Raw genomic sequence first — 20,914 nt, 5'->3', positions numbered from 1 at the left:
GGTCTTGATAGCTTAGTTCTCTGAATAGGTCCAAGAATAGTTTGTTTGTTGGTTTGTTTTTAACAGTTCAGAGTCATAATTATTTTTTATGTTAATTTTATTTGAATTTTTTCATTATGTATGTCTGGGAACGACTTGCATGCCTTCTGCCTTAAGATTCAGGCATCAGATTCCCTGGAACTGGAGTTACATACAGATGGTCGTGAGTCACCATATGGGTGCTGAGAATCAAACCTGGGTCCTTTGTAAGAGCAGCCAGTGCTCTTAACCACTGAGCTATCTGTCCCAGCAAAGAAAGTCATGGTTCTTGATTTGCCCTCTGGGATTCTGCCCCAAAGAGAGGCTCCTTGTTACTGTCAAAAGCTAGCAGTGACACCTGGCCTTCTCTGAGGCCTTCCCTGAGGAGAATTAAGGTGGAACAGCATTCATTTTAGTCCTTGGGAAGGGTTCCTCACTCTTCCCACATCCCTTTTTTGGCAGGGGTGGGGATGATATTTCCCCATTTTATTATATGGCAGTTTTTGTCTACAAGTTTTCAGTTTTGTGAGACTATGTCTTTTTATGCTCTGAATAACTATGAGAATTTCCCAGTAGCATAAATATATGAATAAAATAAAGGCCAGAAAACTTAACCAGCATATTACTGCTTTGGTCCTGAATTTATTAGCCTATCTGTCTCTTTCTCTTCACCTTTCAGAGTCTGTCAAATGTCCAGGGAATTTAGTTGAACTTATTGGGTGAAAGAAAAATTATCCCTGTCCTCTTGCTCGACCCCCCTTTAAACTAACATTTTATCTTTATTTTTTCCTTTTTTTTTTTTTTTTACAATTTATTCATTTATTATATATCCCGATTGAAGCCCCTCCCTCAGCTCCTCCCAATCCCACCCTCCCTCCCTCCCTCTTGTCCCCATCCCCTTCCACTGAAAGGGGGAGTTCTCTTCCGCCATCTGCCCATAGCTTATCAAGTCTCATCAGGACTGCTTGGATCCTCTTCCTCTTCAGCCTGGCAAGGCTGCATCAACAGGGATAAGTGATCAAAGAGCAGGCAACCGAGTTCATGACAGAGACAGCCCCTGCTCCTCTTACTCGAAGACCCACAGGAAGCCTGAGCTGCAATCTGCTACATCTGAGCAGGAGGTCTAGAAAACTGGGAATAACACTACCTCTCAAGATCCTGCTCTCCTTTAAAAGATGGGGTATACATGCCACACTCTCCTCCCTACTTTGTATTTAATACCTGAAGTCAGTAAGTAACATGTAGAGATGTCTCTCCTCCAGCATTTTCTATATATTCCAACAAGTCTGAAGATTACAATGGGGTATTCTAATTTCCTCTGCTGCTATGATAAAACACTAGGACTAAAAGCCACTTGAGGAGGGAAAGATTTATGTGGCTTATATTTCCAGGTCAGTCTGCCATTCAGGGAAGTCAGGGCAGGAATCTGAAGCAGAGACTACGGCGGAACACTGCTTATGGGCTCATCACCTGGCTTGCTCACAGCCTCATGCTTAGACAACTTTCTTATATAGCTCAAGATTACCCCTTACTCCGGGGAATAGTACTGTCACAGTGGCCTAGGTCCTCCCACTTCAATTAACAATCAAGACAATCCCTCACATCCATGCCACGTGTCTGATAAAAAGAGTTACTACTGTTGAGGTGATTACAGGTTGTAGCAAGTTGGCAGTCAATGCTAACTAGCACATCAGAGCAGCAGGATCCAACAGCACATGCATGTGGTAGACCTCTAGTCTGAGCCAGCTTGAAGGAGGCCCAAGGCTTTCAAGCTTTCAGCCCAGAAATGCTACACCATATCTATTTGGGTCTCATGTTCTCAAAATCCTTGTTAAAAAATAATTACCATACTACATTCACCACCCTAGCTATCCTAATTTCCTGCAACATTTAAAAAACTACTTTGTTGGAAACACTTAAAAACACTTACAATTCTATAAAGACAGCATAGACTTTGAAAATCACTAGAGTCCCATATTCAAGTGTAATGGTCCCTTTTATTTGTGCATGTGTGTATGGAGGGTTGTACATGTTCCTATATGTGGCTGCAGGAATAAACACAGCACGGTGTATATGGTGCATGTTTAGATAAGCTTCAGATGGTGGTCTCTGCTCTTCTACCTTGTTTTGCACACACCGGGCCAGCTGATCCTCAAGCTTCTGGATCTCCTGTTTCTGCCTCCTGCCTTGTGAAAGGAGCACACTGGGATCACACATACTTGCATCACTGTGCCAGGCTTTTATGTGGACACCGGGAATCTGAACATGCTGAGCCAGTTCCTTGGCCCCTAATGTCTCCTTTTAAAGACTATAGCAAGCAATATACCATCATGTAATAAAGAGCAATAAGAGGGTGGGTGAGACAGCTCAATGGATGATGCCTAATGACCTGAGTTCAATCCCAGGAACACATGTGAAGACAGAAGGAAAGAACTGGCTCCACAGAATTTGTCCTCTGGCCTCCACACATGTACTGTGATACACAGGTAATGGCCTCCCCCCTGCACCACACACACAAACACACACACACATGCACACACACAAATGTAAACAAATTTAAAGTGTTTCCAAAACCATACCCAATACTTATTAAAATTTATACCGTGCATTACAAGTCACTTCTTTTCACTGTAAAAGAACTTCAAGTTCAGGATTAAGTCAACATAATAACTGAAAAGGGCTCCTTTTGGCCAGCAGCCCTTTCTTGTTATTACACAGTAAAATTAATCAAGTAGCAGCCAGTCTGGCAACTCACCATGTGTTTGGCACAGCTGCCTGCAGGACCGGTGTTTCGAACCAGGTGCCCCTCAGAAGGAAAGTTAAAGCTGCCAGCGCTCAGGTTGTCTCGTGTGGAATGGTTACCAAAGAGAACAAATGGCTGCCGATGAGGGCTAGAACAGCAAGTCAAAATGAGATTAGACAAGGTCCCATGACTGCACCTCAGGCTTTTCTGAGTGGTGTGACCATAGGATGGGCAAAGTCCAATCTACTAATGTTCTTGGTTAGCTTGGAAGGGATGTCAGATGTCTCTGATTCTTCCCAGAGACTCATGGGGATTGATTAAAACTATATCCCTGCTCAGTTTACACTTTCCCACTTGACCTCCTTTTTGAGGAATCAGTTCCTTGAGTCTGTTATCAAAAATATAATGAAGATTCCCCACTTCATATAAGGTAAAATGTGAGCTGAAGTACAGCTTTTAAAGAATCAGAGAAGTTGGACTACTCAGATGCAACAGACAGCAGAGTAGCGAGCACCTTCTAAGTACCTTTCAGGAGGGCAGGAAGAGAGGAGGCTGCTAATGGCGTCCCTGTCACACCCCTCCCCATGTGCCCACTGCTGCTGGTATCTCCTTCGACTAGACTCCCACCTTCTGCCCGTTCCTTCAGACAGTTTAGTTAGAGGGCATTCCTGAGAGCTACCAAGGCTATTCCACATGTACCATCTAGCAAATCAAATGAACGTGACTCACTTTTTTTCAGAAACGTAATTCAAGCTAAGTTTCACTTTAAACAGAAAAAGATGTGTCTAAAACTTTCAGAAAGGTGATTTCTTTATATGATGGTTTGAATAGGTATGGCTTCCATAGGCTCATGTATTTGAAGGCTGGGCCACAGGGAGTAGCACTATTAGGAGGTGTGGCCTTGTTGGGGTGGGTGTGGCCTTGTTGGAGGAAGTGTGCTACTGTGGAGGTGGGCTTTGCGGTTACATATGCTCAGGCTATGCCCAGTCACAGTCTCACTTCTGCTGCCTGTGGATTCAGATGTAGAACTCTCAGCTCCTTCTCCAGCGCCATGTCTGCCTGCATGCTGCCATGTTTCCCACCATGATGATAACAGAGTGAACCTCTGAAGCTGTAAGCCAGCACCAGTTAAATGTTTCCCATTACAAGACACCATGGCCATGGTGTCTCTTCACAGCAATGTAGCCCTATCTAAGACAGTCTATTAGACTGGACTGGACTTGAGGGAAAAGAGAAGAATTATCTGCCTCTTCTACCCATCAAAAACAAAGCAAAACTAAACCAAACCAAAAACTCCTACTAACCAGGACAAAAATGCAGAAGGAAATACTCAGAAACCCTTACCCCTCCCATCTTTTGCAAGGTGCTGGGTACTTAGCTTAATTTATCTTAACCCCCTACCCTAAATACTACTGTTCCTTGTCTGTAGCTGGACACAGTTTCGAGGTCCTGAGCTAAGGATAGAACAAGAATTCCTTTATTTTAGATTGAAGCAGATTATTTTTAACATTTTAACAGCCATTTTTTTTTTACTATAAAAGAACAGAAATATAAAGTAAATACAAAAGTACTAAGCACCAAGACAAATGAACCACAACTACAGATTTCTTATGCTGTAAACTAGTGTCAGCTCAACTTAGATGGTCTCCATATTCAACACCCTTGTTTTCAACTCCATTATCTCTATCACCATTTATACTTTCTTCCCAGGCAACATACCTGTTTTCAGTAATGTGGCTGGAGATCATTCCATGGCTAAAGTAGCTTCTGAATGGCTAAAAAGAAGTCAATATCTGATGTAAGGCAACAGCTTTGAAAATAATAAAACTTTCACTTATGTATATATGTACACACACCCATCAGGAATAGTATGAGTAGTATGTAACAGAAAGACAAAGATAGGTACAGAGTGTAAGAACACAGAAAGATCATGTGGTAGATAAAATCACGAACTTGGGGCATAGCAACGAAACAAAATATAGGAAAAAAAAAAGAAAAAAGGGCTGCAAGAGGCAAAGAATAATAAAACAGTAACACTCAAATGCATAGTTTTAACTACAGAAATGAACCCTGACCAATCAGCATCTACAGTTCAAGTCAGTAATATTTCTTTTTGTTAAAGTCCCTACATTCCAATAACTTTAAACATAATTATAATATGCTAATTTAAGTCAGTAATTGGGCAAATTAAAAAACAGAGATATATAATGATAAACTCTTCCTAGGAAGCCAAAGGACTAATTCCTGATTTTGGATAAAGTATTAGGCTAAACTTATCAATCAAAAGTTACTATACAGAATTTCATGTTCAAAAGGTTCAAAATTTCAAAAGGGAATTTCAGTGCCTTCAATAACATCTCTTGTGTTATTTTTAACTAGTCACTATTTCTTCTTTGAAGAATACAATAAATCACACACAAATTCTAAGAACTGTTAACATTTTGGTAAATTTTCTATCATATCCATATACTATTCCTGATTATATTGCAGTTTATTATTTGTTCTAAAATGTATATGTTATCACTGAATCTTCTATATCAAGAGTGTTACTGTGGAAGCTCGAGAGGTGGCTAGGAGTTAAGAGTATTTGTTACTGTTGCAGAGGACCCAGGTTCGGTTCCCAGCACCCAAACAGTGGCTCACAAGCATCTGTAACCCCAGCTCCCGGGGATCTAACCGCGTCTCCTGCTAACCAGCTAACACTCCCCTCCGCAGGCAGTGAGCACACGCGCGGCACACAGACATACGTGTAGGCAAACACTTCGACACGGAAACTAAGGATAAGTAAGTCAGTAGAAAGGAAGATGGGACATAATCAAGGAATTACCTGACACTGACTTCCAGCCTTTACATACGGGTGGACACGTGTGTGTGATAGCATAGACACATGTACATCACACATATACACAAATGTATAGTGATACATTTACATAAAATCCATTTCAGAGCAAAAAGAAAAACATAATGAAACTTTAATAAACATGGAAGAAATACTCAATATATATATTAAGATTCTTTAATTTTACTTAGAATTTCTTTTGAGATGAAGTATCAAAATGATGTCCTCAGATGCATTACAGTCCAAGGGTTGTCTTGGACTTTTGAGTCTTCTATTTCCACTTTCAAAGAGCAGGGATTACAAGCAAAGCAGTACCCCAGTTTGTTTGTTTACGTTCGAGGCAAGGTCTTACTATGTAGCACTGGCTGGCCTAAAACTCCCAGAGATCCAACTGCCACAATGCTTGGAGTAAAGGCGCGCACCACCATAACCAGGTGACTTATTTTTAATTATGTATCTGTGTGTACATGAATGCAGGTGCCCTTGGAGATCAGGCCACTCAGGTGAGTACTGAGAACTAAACACTGGATCTCTGCAAGACCAGAAAATGCTCTTCGCCACAGGGCAGTCCCTGCAGCCCTGAGACTGAAAACACTCAAGGTTAAACTAAATACTGTAGTAATCATGTGAAGCAACATGTAGCCTATTTGGCTGGTGGGATGCAAATTAGAAGAATTTTTTTAAGGAACTTGGCAATAGGTTACCTCTTGACCCAGAAACTATTCATTACTAGTTATATATATGCCCAAGAGTATGAAAATACTCAAGTACATACTTATTTGCTAAGGTAGTAGTACTGTTTGCAACAGCAAAATATTGAAAACAACCTAAATAAGCATACTTACAAGAATAGAGATAAACCCATACTATGACATACTATGAACAGTAGGGAGAAATGAAGTGCTCCCAAGGAATTAATCTGGAGAGTTCCAGGACGTCTTTTGTTTTTGTTCTGTTATTTTGTGTATGTTCATTTTGTGCAATGTAGTACCACACCTATCAGAACTTTCTGTTAAATGAAAAACAGTGGAAATGACTATACCTTTTAATGTGAGACAGGAGAGCATATAAGAAATGTACCAATCAAACACAACAAAACAAAACAAAACAGATAAGCCAGAAACTCAAGTAAGTCATGCCTCCCTGTTAAGGGAGGGCTGGTGAGAGGGCGGGCTGCAGGAAGCAGGAAATTAGAGCAACACACCGTGTGTGTGGTGCTAGGGCTGAACCCGGGATACCACGCACGCTATGTAAGCACTTCACCAGGTTACGCCCTCAGCTTCAAAACATGACATTCCAGAGCGTTCTTCTCGAGTATCTTTCTCTCTTACAACCACAGTAATACAGAAAAAAAAGAAATAATAATAAAAATATAGAGAATGGCATTAGTAAAATGCAGGACAAGTTCAAGAGGTCTAAATTTTTATTTACTTGGAGTCCTTGAAGTAAAGATGAAAAACAGAAATGATACTGAATAACAGACAAAAGCTTTATAAACCTAATGAAAACTGCATCAGTACTGAGCTACAAAGCTCAACAAAGCCAAGCACAGAAACATGAAGAGGCGGCTGGGAGAGATGGCACAGCAGCTAAGAGCACTGGCTGCTCCTGCAAAGGAACCAGGCTTAGTTCCTAGAAGCTTACAACTATCCGTAGCTCCAATTCGAGGGGAATCCAACACATTCTTCTGGTCTCTGTGGGTACCTGTACTCACGTACACGGTGTGTGTACAGAGAAGCAAGCACACATACATACATAAATCTTTCAAACAAACGTGAAGAAAACTACAGACAGACAGACATGTCTTAATTAAATTATGCAGAACCAGTACAAAGCAGAATCTCCCGTCCCAACGATACATTTACAGAAACTCCCACACCGAAGGCTCAGGGAACTCTGTGGAAAAGGGGAAAGAAAAACTGAAAGGGCAAGAGGATCATGGAAGTTGCTATGAGATTGTGTCACCTACTACATTAGAAGATGCACCATGAAGTCTCATCAACATGACTGCCCAAATGTGAGCTGAACATAGATGACACCAATGAACATGCCACACAGGACAGAGGAAAGCCCACGGCGCCTCACCCCCACATGAAGAATCACTGAGGAAAGCTGGGGAGCAGGAAAGGCAGCCTTCCCCAAAGAAGAGTACACTAACCGGCTGTTCAGTGCAGACAGGAGGCATTGCATGCCCTGAGCAAGTTATTTAGAAAAACAATGAGCATGCAATAATGATTAGGTTTTTAAAGGCCTTGCATTTAAATGAGAGTGGAGAGGGGTATATGGAAGGGCCTGGAAGAAGAAAAGGAAAGAAAAAAATAGTGATTAAATTATAATTTTAAAAAATGAATAGGAAAAAAAAGAGAAATCTTAAATGCTGCCAAAGGAAAAAAGACCTATATCCACAGGAGCAAAGACTGAGACAAAAGTCTTGGCAGAATCAATGTGAATAACATTGGTAGAACAACTGATAGAGCAACATCCTTTGAGTACTGCAAGGAAAAAAAAAAAAACCTATAGAAAGTTGCCTATACATTGCAAAAATATCTTTCAGAGATGAAGTTGAAGTCGGGAGTGGTGATCCTTATCTGAAGCAGTCTGAATGAGAATGGACACTATAGGCTCACATGCTTGAACATTTGGTTCCCAGTTCATAACTGTTTGGGAAGGATTAGGAGGTGTGGCCTTGTGGAGAGGTGTGTCACTGGCATGAGCTGTGAGGTTTCAAAAGCCCAGAACAGGTCCAGTATCCCTCCACCTCCTGCTGGTGGATCACATAGGAGCTCTCAGCTGCTGCTCCAGTGCCATGCCTGCCTGCTGCATACTGCCTGCCATGGTGGTCATGGACTCTAGAACTAGCCCCAATAAACTATTCTTCTTTAAGTTGCCTTGGTCAAGGTGGTTTTTCATGGCAATAGTAAAATAACTAAGACACTATTATTCCTGAACTGGGGAGGTAGAAGCAGCAAGCCAGTAAGCTCAAGGCCAGCCCAGACTACACAGTTCGAGCCCGTCTCCAAACAAACAGGGAAAAAATCTTTATCACTTTCCCTTGTACGTACTGGAGCTGAAAGAATAAATCATCCTTAGACTTAATTATAAACAACGTTAAAGGACATACTTGGAGGAGGAGGATACCACACAGAAAACTGGTTCATACAGAGGAATGCAAAGCACCAGAGAAAAGTAAAAACAAACAGTTAAGATTCGTTCCTAATTATTAAGGTCTTCAAGAATAATAGCAGCAATGTATAACAATATAGTGTATGTGTCTGTGTAAAATGCTCCAGATCAACTCCTAATGGTCAGGTAGGAGGCTTGTTCTGGGCTACCACGGTACACTACAGAATATGTGTAGTGACACTTAAGCCCAAGGTAGCCCCCAGGGCAAGCTCAAGATAGCTCTCTGGTTCTTCCCACTGAATAGTTTTTGTTGTAGTTTTTCTTTTTTCTTTTGTTTGTTTGTTTTTTACTGTTCTGTTTCCTGGTTTTCAAAATAGTTCAGTCTAGTCATGAAGTGTGCTGGACCAAATAGCTGTTGACTCATTACCAATGCTGGCTTGGAATGACAGCGTGGCACTCATGACCAGGGGCTCAGCTGGTATTCTGAGGCATAGGAGTATTAACTAGCACTCGACATATACACTGGCTGGGGACACCATGCTGAAAGGTGAATATCCTCCTAGTAGAGAAACTGGCACAAGAAAGAAAAAAATGTTTTTGGGATGTTGGGAATTGAAACCAAGGCCTTTAACATAATGTTTTGTTTTGTTTTTTAATAGGCAAGGGGGGAATTTCTTTTATGACATACACAGTAAGACTTATAGAAATGATAACCAAAACATCATTAGATTCACCATTCATCACAAGGTTCACCATTAGAGTGGTGAACCTTCAAAAAAATTAATAAGTCAGGCACAGTGGTACATGCTTTTATCCTGCCTCTCGGGGGACAAAGGCAGACAGATATCTGTAAGTTCCAGGCCAGTCAGGATCACAAAGGCAGACCCTGTCTCAACAATAAAATAATAACAACAGTAATAAATTCACCATATTTCTTTTTCTTTATGACCTTTTACCTACATACCTCACCCGCCTGAGATTCTGAAAGCTCCAGCAGAAAAGGGATTTCTGTGTCAAAATTAGCAAAGAAGCTTGTCCACTGATGCTCAAACCCCACCAAATCCTATTTAAAGCAAGAAAACAAAGAGTGTCATGTAAGAGGTACATTAAGAGAACAGAATCATGAACTTACCTGAAAGCTGCAATGGCTGGAGAAAGAGTGGGACTGAGGCCCTCAGCTCCTCAGCTCATCAGGGGTTGGGGTAAGCCTCCCCTGGGAGCTGCAGAGGTTGGAGAAAGAGTGGGGCTCATCTACAGACCTAAAGAAGCTAAACACTAAGGGGGACTATAGAGAGGATATTTAAATCTCATTTAGAATGACATACAGGATAGACACCAGAAGCGTTGAAAGAGAGGAAACCGGAGGTTCCACCCAACAGGGGATTGAAGCAGATGTGAGACTCATAGCTAATTTTTTGAGGAGAACACAGGGAGTCTTATGGAGGAAGTGAGGTGTGTAGGGATCGAGGGACATGAGAGGACAGGAGCCTCACAAGGAGACCAACAAAACTAAAAGATCTGAGCCCAGGGGGTCCTGCAGAGACTGATGCTCCAACTTGGAGGACCATATATGGAGAGGACCTAGACCCCCTGTTCAGATGTGGCCAAATGGCAGCTCACTCTCCATGTGGATCTCTGAGCGAGCGGAGCAGGGGCTGCCTCTATCATGAACTCAGTTGACTGCTCTCTGATCACTCGCCCCTGATGATGCAGTCTTGCCAGTCCTCGGAGGAAGAGGATCCAGGCAGTCCTGATGAGACTTAACAAGCTATGGGCAGATGGCAGGTAGTAGAGAATTCCCCCTTTCAGTGGACTAGAGGAAGGCGATAGGGGGGAAGTTGATGGAAGGGTGGGACTGAGAGGAGCTGAGGGAAGGGGCTTCAATTGGGATATAAAATGAATAAATTATGAAGAAAAAAATTTTAAAAAAAGAGTGGGGCTCAGGCTCCAAAGCTCCTCAGCTCCTCAGGGGTTGGAGTAACCCTCCCCTGGGAACTGCAATGTCTCTGCTGAGAAGACCTCTTCCCAGAGCTGTGTGGTTCCTGGGCTCCGTGTCTCAGGATGCTCGGGGGACACTGTCCCACCTCAGAGCTGTGTGGTTCCTGGGCTCCGTGTCTCAGGATGCCCTTCCCTAACCTGGATGCCTTCCCACCTGACCAGGAAGGCCAACAGAGTCGGTTCTCTCTTTCCACTTTGATGTGCACTGTAGGGATGATTATTATCTTAAGCATTAGGCTTACATGGCAAGTGTCATTAAAGGCTGAAGCTTCTTGGTAGATCTTCTACTTTCTTTTTAATCAGTTCTTTCTTGCTTAGTATTTCATTTCATATTTTCATTTGAAATTTTCTTCTAAACAATGTTCCATTTCAGGTATTAATAAATAGATTTTCCTGACTTTGCTTCTTGATACCCTGATTTCAGTTTTATCGTCATTAAAAACTAAAAGAAAGTTTAAAATTTAGTAAGTTGTTTTCAGTTCTTGGGTTTACCTGATAATTATTGTAAAAACCTAATACTGGAAAGATGGCTCAACAGTTAAGAGCCCTGTCTACTCGTCCAGATATCCTGAGTTCAATTCCCAGCAACCACATGGTGGCTCACAACTGGGATCTGATGCCCTCTTCTGACAGGCATGTGACCTGCAGAAAGGGCACTCATATATGTAAAATAATAATAATAATAATAAACAACTCCTAATACTCAGTTTCCTTAGTATCTATTAACCCCTAACCATAGTTGCATGATATATGTGCATAGGTGCATGACTATGGAACATACATCTGACCTTCTTCCTGGTCTCCAGGAACATAGCTCCTAATGCTTTTGTACACTTACTCTATTCCTAAGACTCTTTCTTTCCAGTAATCTGAAGGCTTAAATCTATATTAAAATCTCCTGAATGAAACTTCAATTCTTCATCATTAAAAAAGAAAAGAAAAGAAATAAGAAAATTGGGGGTGGGGGGGGGGCTAGAGAGATGGCTAGAGCATAGACTGCTCTTTCAGAAGACCAGAGCTTGATTCTCAGAACTCACATGGTGTTAACAGCCTAGGAAACAGTCATGTCAGTAATCAACGTTCAAAACGTTTACTATTTCACAATATAAAATTCTGGAGTTATACTTGGGGGGGGGGGAGCTATTATAAGTGCTGATTTACTGTTCTTTTGTTGTTGCTTTTAGATTTTACAATGAAGAAATCCAAACCAGCCTGAATCTTACTTTTTTGATCTGTTCCTGGCTGTCAAAGCACTTGCTACATTTTTGTTTGTGTTTGACAAGGAGAAGAGAGAACTATATTTTAGTCCAGGGGGATCTTCTGGGGGAAGTTCCTCTGGGACATAAAGTAACTTTGTTTCCTCCTTTTTTTTTTTTTTTGTTTGTTTTGTTTTGTTTTTTCAAGACAGGTTTTTCTGTATACCCTTGGCTGTCCTAGGCTCCCTTTATAGATCAGGCTGTCCTCCAACTCACAGTGATCCTCCTGCCTCTGCTTCCCTAAGTGCTGGGATTAAAGGCATACACCAACCACACCCAGCTACTTTCTGCTATTCTATGGAAATACAATTTTTTAGATAATCTATTTTCTTTTCTTATCCTTTTGCTTTTATTTCCTTCTGCCCAAAGAAACTAGAAACAATACTCACGGTAGAATAAAACTAAATTGCGGCCTCTAAACTTATTCCTCACTCAAACACACAGGAGCTCTCTGGAGAAATGGTTGGGAGCAAGTAAGAAGCAGCAAAACTTCCAGATGATCATGTAATTTCTGGCAATACTAGACAACGGGGATGGAGTGTGCAGAGGAGAGAGACAGATTCTAATTTTCTTTGTGCAACCTCCAAGTAGATCAGTCTTAGGTATTCCTCCTCCTCCTCCTCCTTAAATTACTGCTCTCTCTCTCTCTCCACACACACACACATACACACACACACACACACACACATCTATATAAGACAGTAAACACATTCTACTCTACCCTATTCTAAATGATTATATAGTCTAATCAGGACACATCTCACCTAATTCTGGTAAACTATGACCATTTATTTATTTTACAGATTAGATAATTCTGTGAGGTTGGTTCTCTCCTCTGGATTTCCTACCTGCTAAATCATCTCATTGGCCTTATCACAAGATTTTGTTTATTTCTTTTGAGACAGGGTCTCACTGTATAGTCCTGGCTGGTCTGGAAATCACTATATATGGGTGGCTGGCCTTGAACTCAAGAGCTATGCCAGCCTGTGCTTCTAGAGTGCTGGGATCTAAGGCAAGCACCACCACACCAAGATAACAATTGATGCCTGTAGGGTAGGACACATTTTTGTAAATAAAATTGCAGTAAAACAAAGACACACCCAGCTTAAGGACTGTCTAGAATAGCTTTTGTGCTACAATGATATTGCTGAGCAGCTGTAAGGGATCTAGGGAGGATGTTAAGATATTACTACCTAGCCAATAGGACAAGCTTGACACTTCTGTTCCAAACCTTGATCTCTTTAAGCAATTTGTCATCTTAATTTTTCATGCTACAGAAGACATTATTTTACTGAACTCCAGTATAACACCCCTCCTCTGGTAGGAGGGGCAACAACCAATAAAGCCTTCAGGTGAAACTAGCTGTCTCAGCAGGCAGGAGGCCTACCTTTTCCCCAAGAGTGGAAGAAGCAGCCTCGGTTCTGCCAGGTTTTTCCCCTTACAGGCATCTAGCACAATCTAGGAAAAGGCTCTTTGATTAAAGCAAACTAAGATATGACCTGCTTTTCTTCAAATTAAATACCTTTAGTGGGTAACTGAATAGGATAATGTAACATAATTATGTTAAAAATGCTTTGGCTCCTTACTTCTGACAGCATATTCTCCAGAGACACAGGATCCATCCTGCTGTAGACATTCCACAGACTCAAACTCACATCCTGCAACTGCAACAAAGAAGAAAACATTGAAATAATTAACTCAAATCACCAGGACAGTCAAGTACTTCTGCCCTTCTGATAATAATAAACTAAAAATATAATTATATTTATTATATTGCTATTTATAAATTATTAATTTTGTTAACTGTATTCATTATTATTAAACCAAGGCTTTATTAATTCCATTAGAATAAACAACATTTTATTAATCACATTTGAACCTATACAAATTAATAAGTGCTTTCTCATTCCAGGAAATTATTTTCAGAATCTTTAATGTATCATCTGATTACATTCAATGATGGCACACACAGGTTTACACATGCATGAGCTTTGGCTGGCTTGCTGTGTAACTTGTCTGCCCTTAAACTTATAGATCTGATAAAAATAAAAATAAAAAATAAAAATAAACCTCATAGATCTGCCTATCTGTATCATATGAGTATTAGAATTAGCAATTCAATCCTAAACTTTAACAGTCTCACTCATTAAGTTCTCTGAACAGATATTTATTGGTCATCTTCAAGATACAATAAATACAGAAATAAAAAACATTGTACGCACACCATCTCTTTCAAAGTCAGGCATGGTGACATATGCCCTTAATCCCAGCACTTAGGAAGCAGAGGCAGATGGATCTCTAGGAGTTCCAGGCCAGCCAAGACTACACAGTGAGATCTTGTTTTGTTTGTTTTGGCTTTGGTGGTTATTTTTGTTTGGTTTTATTTTTTAATGAACATTCATTTTGTGAAAAAAACCAAACATACTAGTCTTTACACATATGAAACATACCTCATATTTCATGGTAAAAAATCCATCTCCTCCAATGCCTTCAAGGGCAAAGGCTTGTACAATTGGCCACTTTTCAACCACAAACATGTCAAATATCTGTAAGTGACCTAGAGAAATCACATATAACAACACACATCAAATGCTATCCTGGACATAACAGTTTGAAACCAATCTCATGTGGTTAAACAGGCCTCATTTCTTACAAATTTACCAGGGTGGTAAGAGGGTTAGATAATGAAACCAGAAATATAAAGTAAAATTCAAGAAAAATTAAAATCACGTGCAAGTAACATAAATTCAGATTTCTCCATAGTACATGTTCACATTTTGGTTTTCTTAAAAAAAAAAAAAAAAGTAAATAGTACTCTATTACAAATTATTTGCACCATTCAGTAAGTCTGTTATTAACAGCCCTAAATTTGTCTCTTTTATCTGAAGAATGAGGCAATTAGATTCTTCAAGAAAAAACTACCAAATCAAAAAGATTTTTTTAGGGCCCAGTGTAATGGCATTTATTTTTAATAGCAGCACCTAAGAGACAGAGGCAGGTGCATCTCTTTGTTTGAGGCCAGCTTGGTCTACATAGCCAGGGGAGACTACACAGTGAGACCCTGTATCAAAACACAACAAAAACGGGTGTTCTTTTTGTAACAATAGTTTCAATACTCAGGTTTTTTTCCTTTACAATATTAGCACTGATAAACTTGATTTTCTCCCTACATTCCACATTAAATTTCCCTGTAAGCCAGTGGTTCTCAACTTCCTAATGCTGTGACCCTTTCATGCAGTGTCTCATGTCATGGTGACCCCCAAACATAGAATTACTTTGTTGTTACTTCATAACTGTAATTTTGCTGCTGTTATGAATCATTATGTAAATATCTGATATGCAGGATATCTGATATGTGAACTCCAAAGGGTTTATAACTCATATACTCACCTTGGGAGCTATAAGGAATACCAATTCTACTACAGTCTCGAACCATGTCCACAAAGCTGGAAATCTTAAATTCTTCCGCTGCTTCCTCATCTTCATACTAAAAAGAAAAATTAAAAGGAGACAGACTCTAATGAGATAAAGCATTCAAAGTGCCATACGATCTCTGCATATTCTCAGAAACTGTTTTAAACAGCATTTATCAGGAACTATATGCAACTAGGGAAGGATAGCTTTCTAAAGACAATCTATCCTATTTGCTCGTCAAAATAGTCTCCATTTCTTCATCTCATAAACAAAAATCCAACTCAAAATGGACTAAGACTTAAATGGGAGAGGGAAAACCCGTTCCTCCGAGTGCCCCCAATAATCACGTGAAAAGAAAAGTTATTAATCAATACAAGGTGGAAATTGCCATGACATTACAGGCAGAAAAATCCCAATTTTCTTTCTAGTCATATTCTTCAAAATGAAAATAGACCCAGAGGGAAATAGAAATAGACACCAAGAAACCCAGACATAAATGTCCCAAAGTTTAAGAAAATTGTAAGCTTTGTGGGCATGTCAGGTCTTTTGACACTGTAACCCAGCCCTGTCATCTATGAAGTTTATACTCACTCAAAAATTGCATAATCAAGTTAGATTAAACAGAATAATAATCTCTAGGCTAGTGGAATGTCCCCTTAAGCCCAGCACTTGGGAGGCAGATATCTGAGTTCCAGGCCAGTCAAGGGTACATAGTGAGACCCTGTCTCAAACAAAAATAACTAAAAATAAAATAGAAAATAAATTAAGAGCCATCCTATAACTATTTAAACAAGCCTACAATTTTGCACTGAGTGATATTTCCAGCTCTTCTTGCCTGCTGTGGCCTGAGGGCTGCAGGCTGGAAACACCTGTAAGGGTAGCAGTTCCCCCCCCCCCCCCGCCCCCAGCACTCATCCTACAGACAGGATGCAGACCCAAGAAGGCGAGGAAGAGCAGGATGGTGGAGTCCAGTGTGAAAGCTTCCCCTGTTTCCTTCAGGTTAACACCCAAAAGCCTCACCACAGAAAGGTCCATGTACGCATACTCAGACAATGGATCTGTAATTTTTTTAAAGGGGTTTCTGTTCCAAACCAACACTTTCCTGAATGAAGTACCTCTCCTGTCTTCTCACCTCATTTTCCGTCATGCAGTGGAAATGCAGGTTTCTCCAATGTGCCACATAAGGCAAAAGATATCGATAGTTGACTGGATTACAGTACAGATGGACACTATCTGATTTAATCAGTATAATCACATCTGGAAGAGAAAAAAAAAAGCAAAACACAAAATTGTCAGAAGGTTTTCCTTCAGACAACTTCTGCCCATTTAATGCATGAATTTGTAATTCAGGAATTCAGGGTTTGCATGGCCAGGCCCTGGGTTCATTTCTAGTAAAACAAACAAACAAGCCCCCCAAAACAAAACATAGCCATTTCAGAAACAATGTAACAAAAGTCCAAGTGGATAATTGTTTAATTAAACAAAAGTCAGGTGTGGACAGTAAAGGTTTTCTATTGCCTCTGCAATGTTCCTCCCATGATGGCCTTCTAAATGTGACAGTGTAAGCCCAAAATAAGTCAAAAGAGCATGCTTCAATTACTGAAACAGTGTACTGCAAAGTTCAACAAAGTCAGAGTTGTGGTACCACTCTTGGCCATGCTACTTACTTACTAAGTGATGACAGAGTGGTTGCATTACTGAAGATGGAGCTTAGGGCTTGCACATGCTGGGCAAGCACTCTGCCATGCTCAACCCATTTTACTTTTTTATTTTAAGACAGGGTCTCACTAAGTTGCCTCAGCTGACCTTAAACTCAGTATGTAGCTAAGGGAGGCCTAGAACTTATTATCCTCCTGCCTCAGCATCCCAAGCAGCTATGATTTTAGGACTCTGCCACCAGGCCTGGCTTCTTTTTTAGACTATATAGCCCTGGATGACCTGGAATTTTCTGAGACCAGGCTAGCCTTGACCTTGCAGCAATGCTCTGGCCTCTGCCTACTAAGTGCTGGGATTACAGACATGCATGATCATACCTGGCTTTACAATATACTTGAATGAGGAGATGAGTGTCACATGAAAATAACATGGCCACTGAACCAAGAAACAGCACCAGTTATGGCAGGGACTCTACACTAAAACCAGTGTCTAAAATTCTTGGCCAGAGGCTCATTTGGTTCCAAGCAATTGTGAGTCTGGACATTGCCTGCCAGTCTTAGAGGTTACTGTATTCAGTGAACTCTTTACACAGGAAAGGCTGGAAGGAAGGAAATACAGGCAACCAAAAAAGCTTCTGGAAATAGACCAATAGACTGTAGATTTAGAACAGCCATCAACATTGATGGATAAGTAAATAAAGAAAGCCCAAGGGTACAAGAAAACCCAGGCAAATTCAAGAACCATGAGACGGGGTAATGAAATGGAGCAGAAATATGAAAGTAGCCTGAGTGTGGGAAATGAAAGCAGTCATAATCCAAAAGAAAAACAGCTTCACTCAATGGTTTCTCTGATGCCAGAGGCACTAGGCCTCCCTCTAACAAGACAAAGCTAGGAATTGCTGGAAGTAAGAAAACTGCAAAGAGAAGAAAAGAGCCTTGCTCTCATGTCTCTGTATCGGGCACCCTCATTTCCCACAGCCCCCAGAGCCCTTGCCTCAATCACCTGTAGACTACCTGCTAAAGAAGTTTTATACACCTGAAAAAGAAGGGGCATAAACACTCACCACATACTCTGCACTGACTTACAACCTTGAAGAGTTACCATCCGAAACAGATGTATTAAAACAACTCCTAAAGCTAATCACACATTTCATGCTCTCAATGGACTCTGGTATTTAACAGAGTAAACAATCACATAAAAGAAGAAAATATGGTCTGGTGTGGTGACTTTAATCACACCTGCCTGCAGAAGCAGGCAGATCTCTGTGAGTTTGAGGGCAGCATGGTCTACATACATAGTGAGTTCCAAGATAAGAGCTGAGACTCTATCTCAAAAGGAGAAGGAGGAGAGAAGAAGAAAGAAAGCAAAGAAAGAAAGGAAAGAAAGAAAGAAAGAAAGAAAGAAAGAAAGAAAGAAAGAAAGAAAGAAAGAAAGAAAGAAGAAAGAGAGAGAAAGGAAGGGAGGGAGGGAGGGAGGGAGGGAGAGGTAGGTAGGGAAGGAGAAAAAAAAAAGGAAAGGACAGGAAGGAAGGACAAAAAGGAAAGGGAAGGGAAATGGGGAAGGGGAAGGGGAAGGGAAGGGGAGGGGAGGGAAGGGGAGAAAAGGGAAAGGAATGGAAAAAGAAAAGGAAAAGGAAAGGAAAGGAGAGGAAAAGGAAAAGGAAAAGGAAAGGAAGCAAGCTGGGCATGATGGCATACGCTTATGATCCTAGCAAAAGTTTAAGGGTGCCACCCTGATTTAAATAGAGAGAGCAAGTGTCAAAAAACAAATTAAAAAAAAAAAGCAGCAGCAGGCAAATGAGAAGCAGGAGAACTGAGAAGAGAGAGAGGAGGAAAGGGCATGAGATGGTTGCACTGGCCAGGTATACTGGCAGAACAAAGAAATGAATGTAGAATTATGTAAAATGTTTTTAAAATGTCTTTGAAAGATACGTATCTCATGTTGGCCTTTTTCTACTCACAGCGAGGTTAAAAGTGGAAGCATGCTGGCTGTGGTGGCCCACACCATTAATCCCAGCACTTGAAGGCAGGAAGAGCTTGGAGTTTTATGCCTGTGAGTTTGATGTCAGTGTGGTCTAACAATTTCCAGGACAGCCAGGACTACAGGGGGAAGCCTTGCCTCAACCCCATCCCCCACCCCTAAAAAACTTAGAAGCATAAATCTGCTGATCTCAGCTTTCTAACTATAAGGATTTAAAAATAACTTTATTAATTGGAGTAAAATGCCTATTTGTTAAATACCCACTGAGTCAAATGAAGGATAAAGACAGAGAAAAGCACACATCTTTGGGAATTTAAACCTGCTCCTTTGTTTTAGAACTGAAATGTCCCTTGCCACCATGGTTGTAATGAAACGTGTGGCAATAACAAGCTTCCAAAATACATTCTTCCCAAACCACTACACGTAAGGAAGATGAGATTTTTATTTTATTTTATTTTATTTGTATGGATGCTTTGCTTACATATATGGCTGTGTATTACTTGTGTGTCTGCTGCCTGCAGGGAGGACAGAAAAGAACATCTGATCCCCTGGGACCAAAGTATAAGGTGCAGGGAACTGAATCTATTTCCTCTGGAAAAAGAGCCAATGCTTTTAAACCACTGAGCCATCTCTCCAGGCCCATGGAAGAAAATTTATTTTTATTTTATTTTATTTTATTCAAGGCAGGGTGTCTCTACCTAGCCCTGTCTTGGAACTCACTATGTAGGCCAGATAAGCCTTAAACTCACAGGGATCTACCTGCCTCTGCTTCCCAAGTGCTGAGATTAAAGGCTTGGAACATCTTTACTGGTCAAAAAAAAAATTAAATAAAAATCTGAAACAAACAAATAGGTGAATTGAAAAACAATTGATGGTGTCTCCTAACAATGTCAGAAGCTACATTCATAAAGTCTCCCCAACATGACGGCCCAACCAGAACAAGACAAGGACCCCACCGATGGACATATCAAAGTGGATGGGTTAAAGCCCTTGAAGTCTCAATTCTACATAAAAAACTACAGGCAACTGAAAAGCCAGGAGCAGGGAGGTATCTTTCCCCAGGGAAGAGCACACCAATTGGTAGTCCAGTGAAAGTGGTCATCCATAGAAACATACATGCAAGTAACATTATATGGAATGAGAAGATTATATATACGAATATATATATGTAAATATGTATATGCATGTAATAATAATTAAAGAAAAAAAGGCCATAAATTGAAGGAAGGAGGAGGGGCATGAGAGAGGATTCAGAACAATAGTTCTCAACCTTCCGAATGCTGTGACCCTTTAATACAGTTCCTCATGTTGTAGTGACCCCCACACATAAAATTATTTTCGTTGCTATTTCATAACTGTTATTTTGCAACCATTATGAATTTTAATGTAAATATTTTTGGAGATAGAGGTTTGCCAAAGGGATCGTGACTTACAGGTTGAGAAACACTGGTTTAGAGAGAGGAAAGGAGAGGAAAAACATATTATAATATCAAAAATTAAAAAGAAAAAGAACAATTGAAGATGACAGTACTGGCTCATGCATGCAGACCTAGCAACAGGCTGAGAAATGCCATGGATTGGAAGCGAACTTGAGTACAAAGTAAGAGCGCCTTCTCAGAAAGAAAGATGAAGGAGGAAAGAATGACGGAAAAGGAAGAAAGGACACTAACAGAAAGTAATTTCAGTCTTCTTTTTCTGTATTCAAAATAAAAAGAATAGCTTTAACTAAGCTATATGGATAGTACTTGGGACTTTACCACGGTAAAATTTTCAAAGACTGTACAACTCAGAACTACTGAGTTTGAAATAATTCTTCACTGTGTAACTGGGACTTCTTATGAATATCGTGATGCTTAGCAGCATCCCTGGTGTCCACTAGATGCCAGC

General features: G+C 40.5%; 1 protein-coding gene across 1 annotated transcript in view; it reads right to left on the bottom strand.

Annotated features, from left to right (window-relative positions):
* Positions 1–20,914, bottom strand: part of Dnaaf9 (dynein axonemal assembly factor 9) — a 129,786-nt gene that overhangs the window by 90,211 nt on the left and 18,661 nt on the right. The window contains exons 4-10 of the mRNA XM_055610800.1: positions 16,524–16,648; positions 15,368–15,464; positions 14,428–14,534; positions 13,564–13,641; positions 9,688–9,786; positions 4,481–4,536; positions 2,774–2,909 (exon numbers count right to left, since the gene is read on the bottom strand). Of these exons, the coding sequence (XP_055466775.1) occupies positions 2,774–2,909; positions 4,481–4,536; positions 9,688–9,786; positions 13,564–13,641; positions 14,428–14,534; positions 15,368–15,464; positions 16,524–16,648 (698 nt within the window). The remainder of the gene's footprint in view (positions 1–2,773; positions 2,910–4,480; positions 4,537–9,687; positions 9,787–13,563; positions 13,642–14,427; positions 14,535–15,367; positions 15,465–16,523; positions 16,649–20,914) is intronic.

The sequence above is a fragment of the Psammomys obesus genome, unplaced genomic scaffold (assembly GCF_907164565.1).
Source record: "Psammomys obesus unplaced genomic scaffold, mPsaObe1.curated_primary_1811, whole genome shotgun sequence".
Taxonomy (NCBI): Eukaryota; Metazoa; Chordata; class Mammalia; order Rodentia; family Muridae; genus Psammomys; species Psammomys obesus.
Note: the sequence above shows the minus strand (reverse complement) of the source record. Positions and strands in the feature narration are given on the sequence as shown.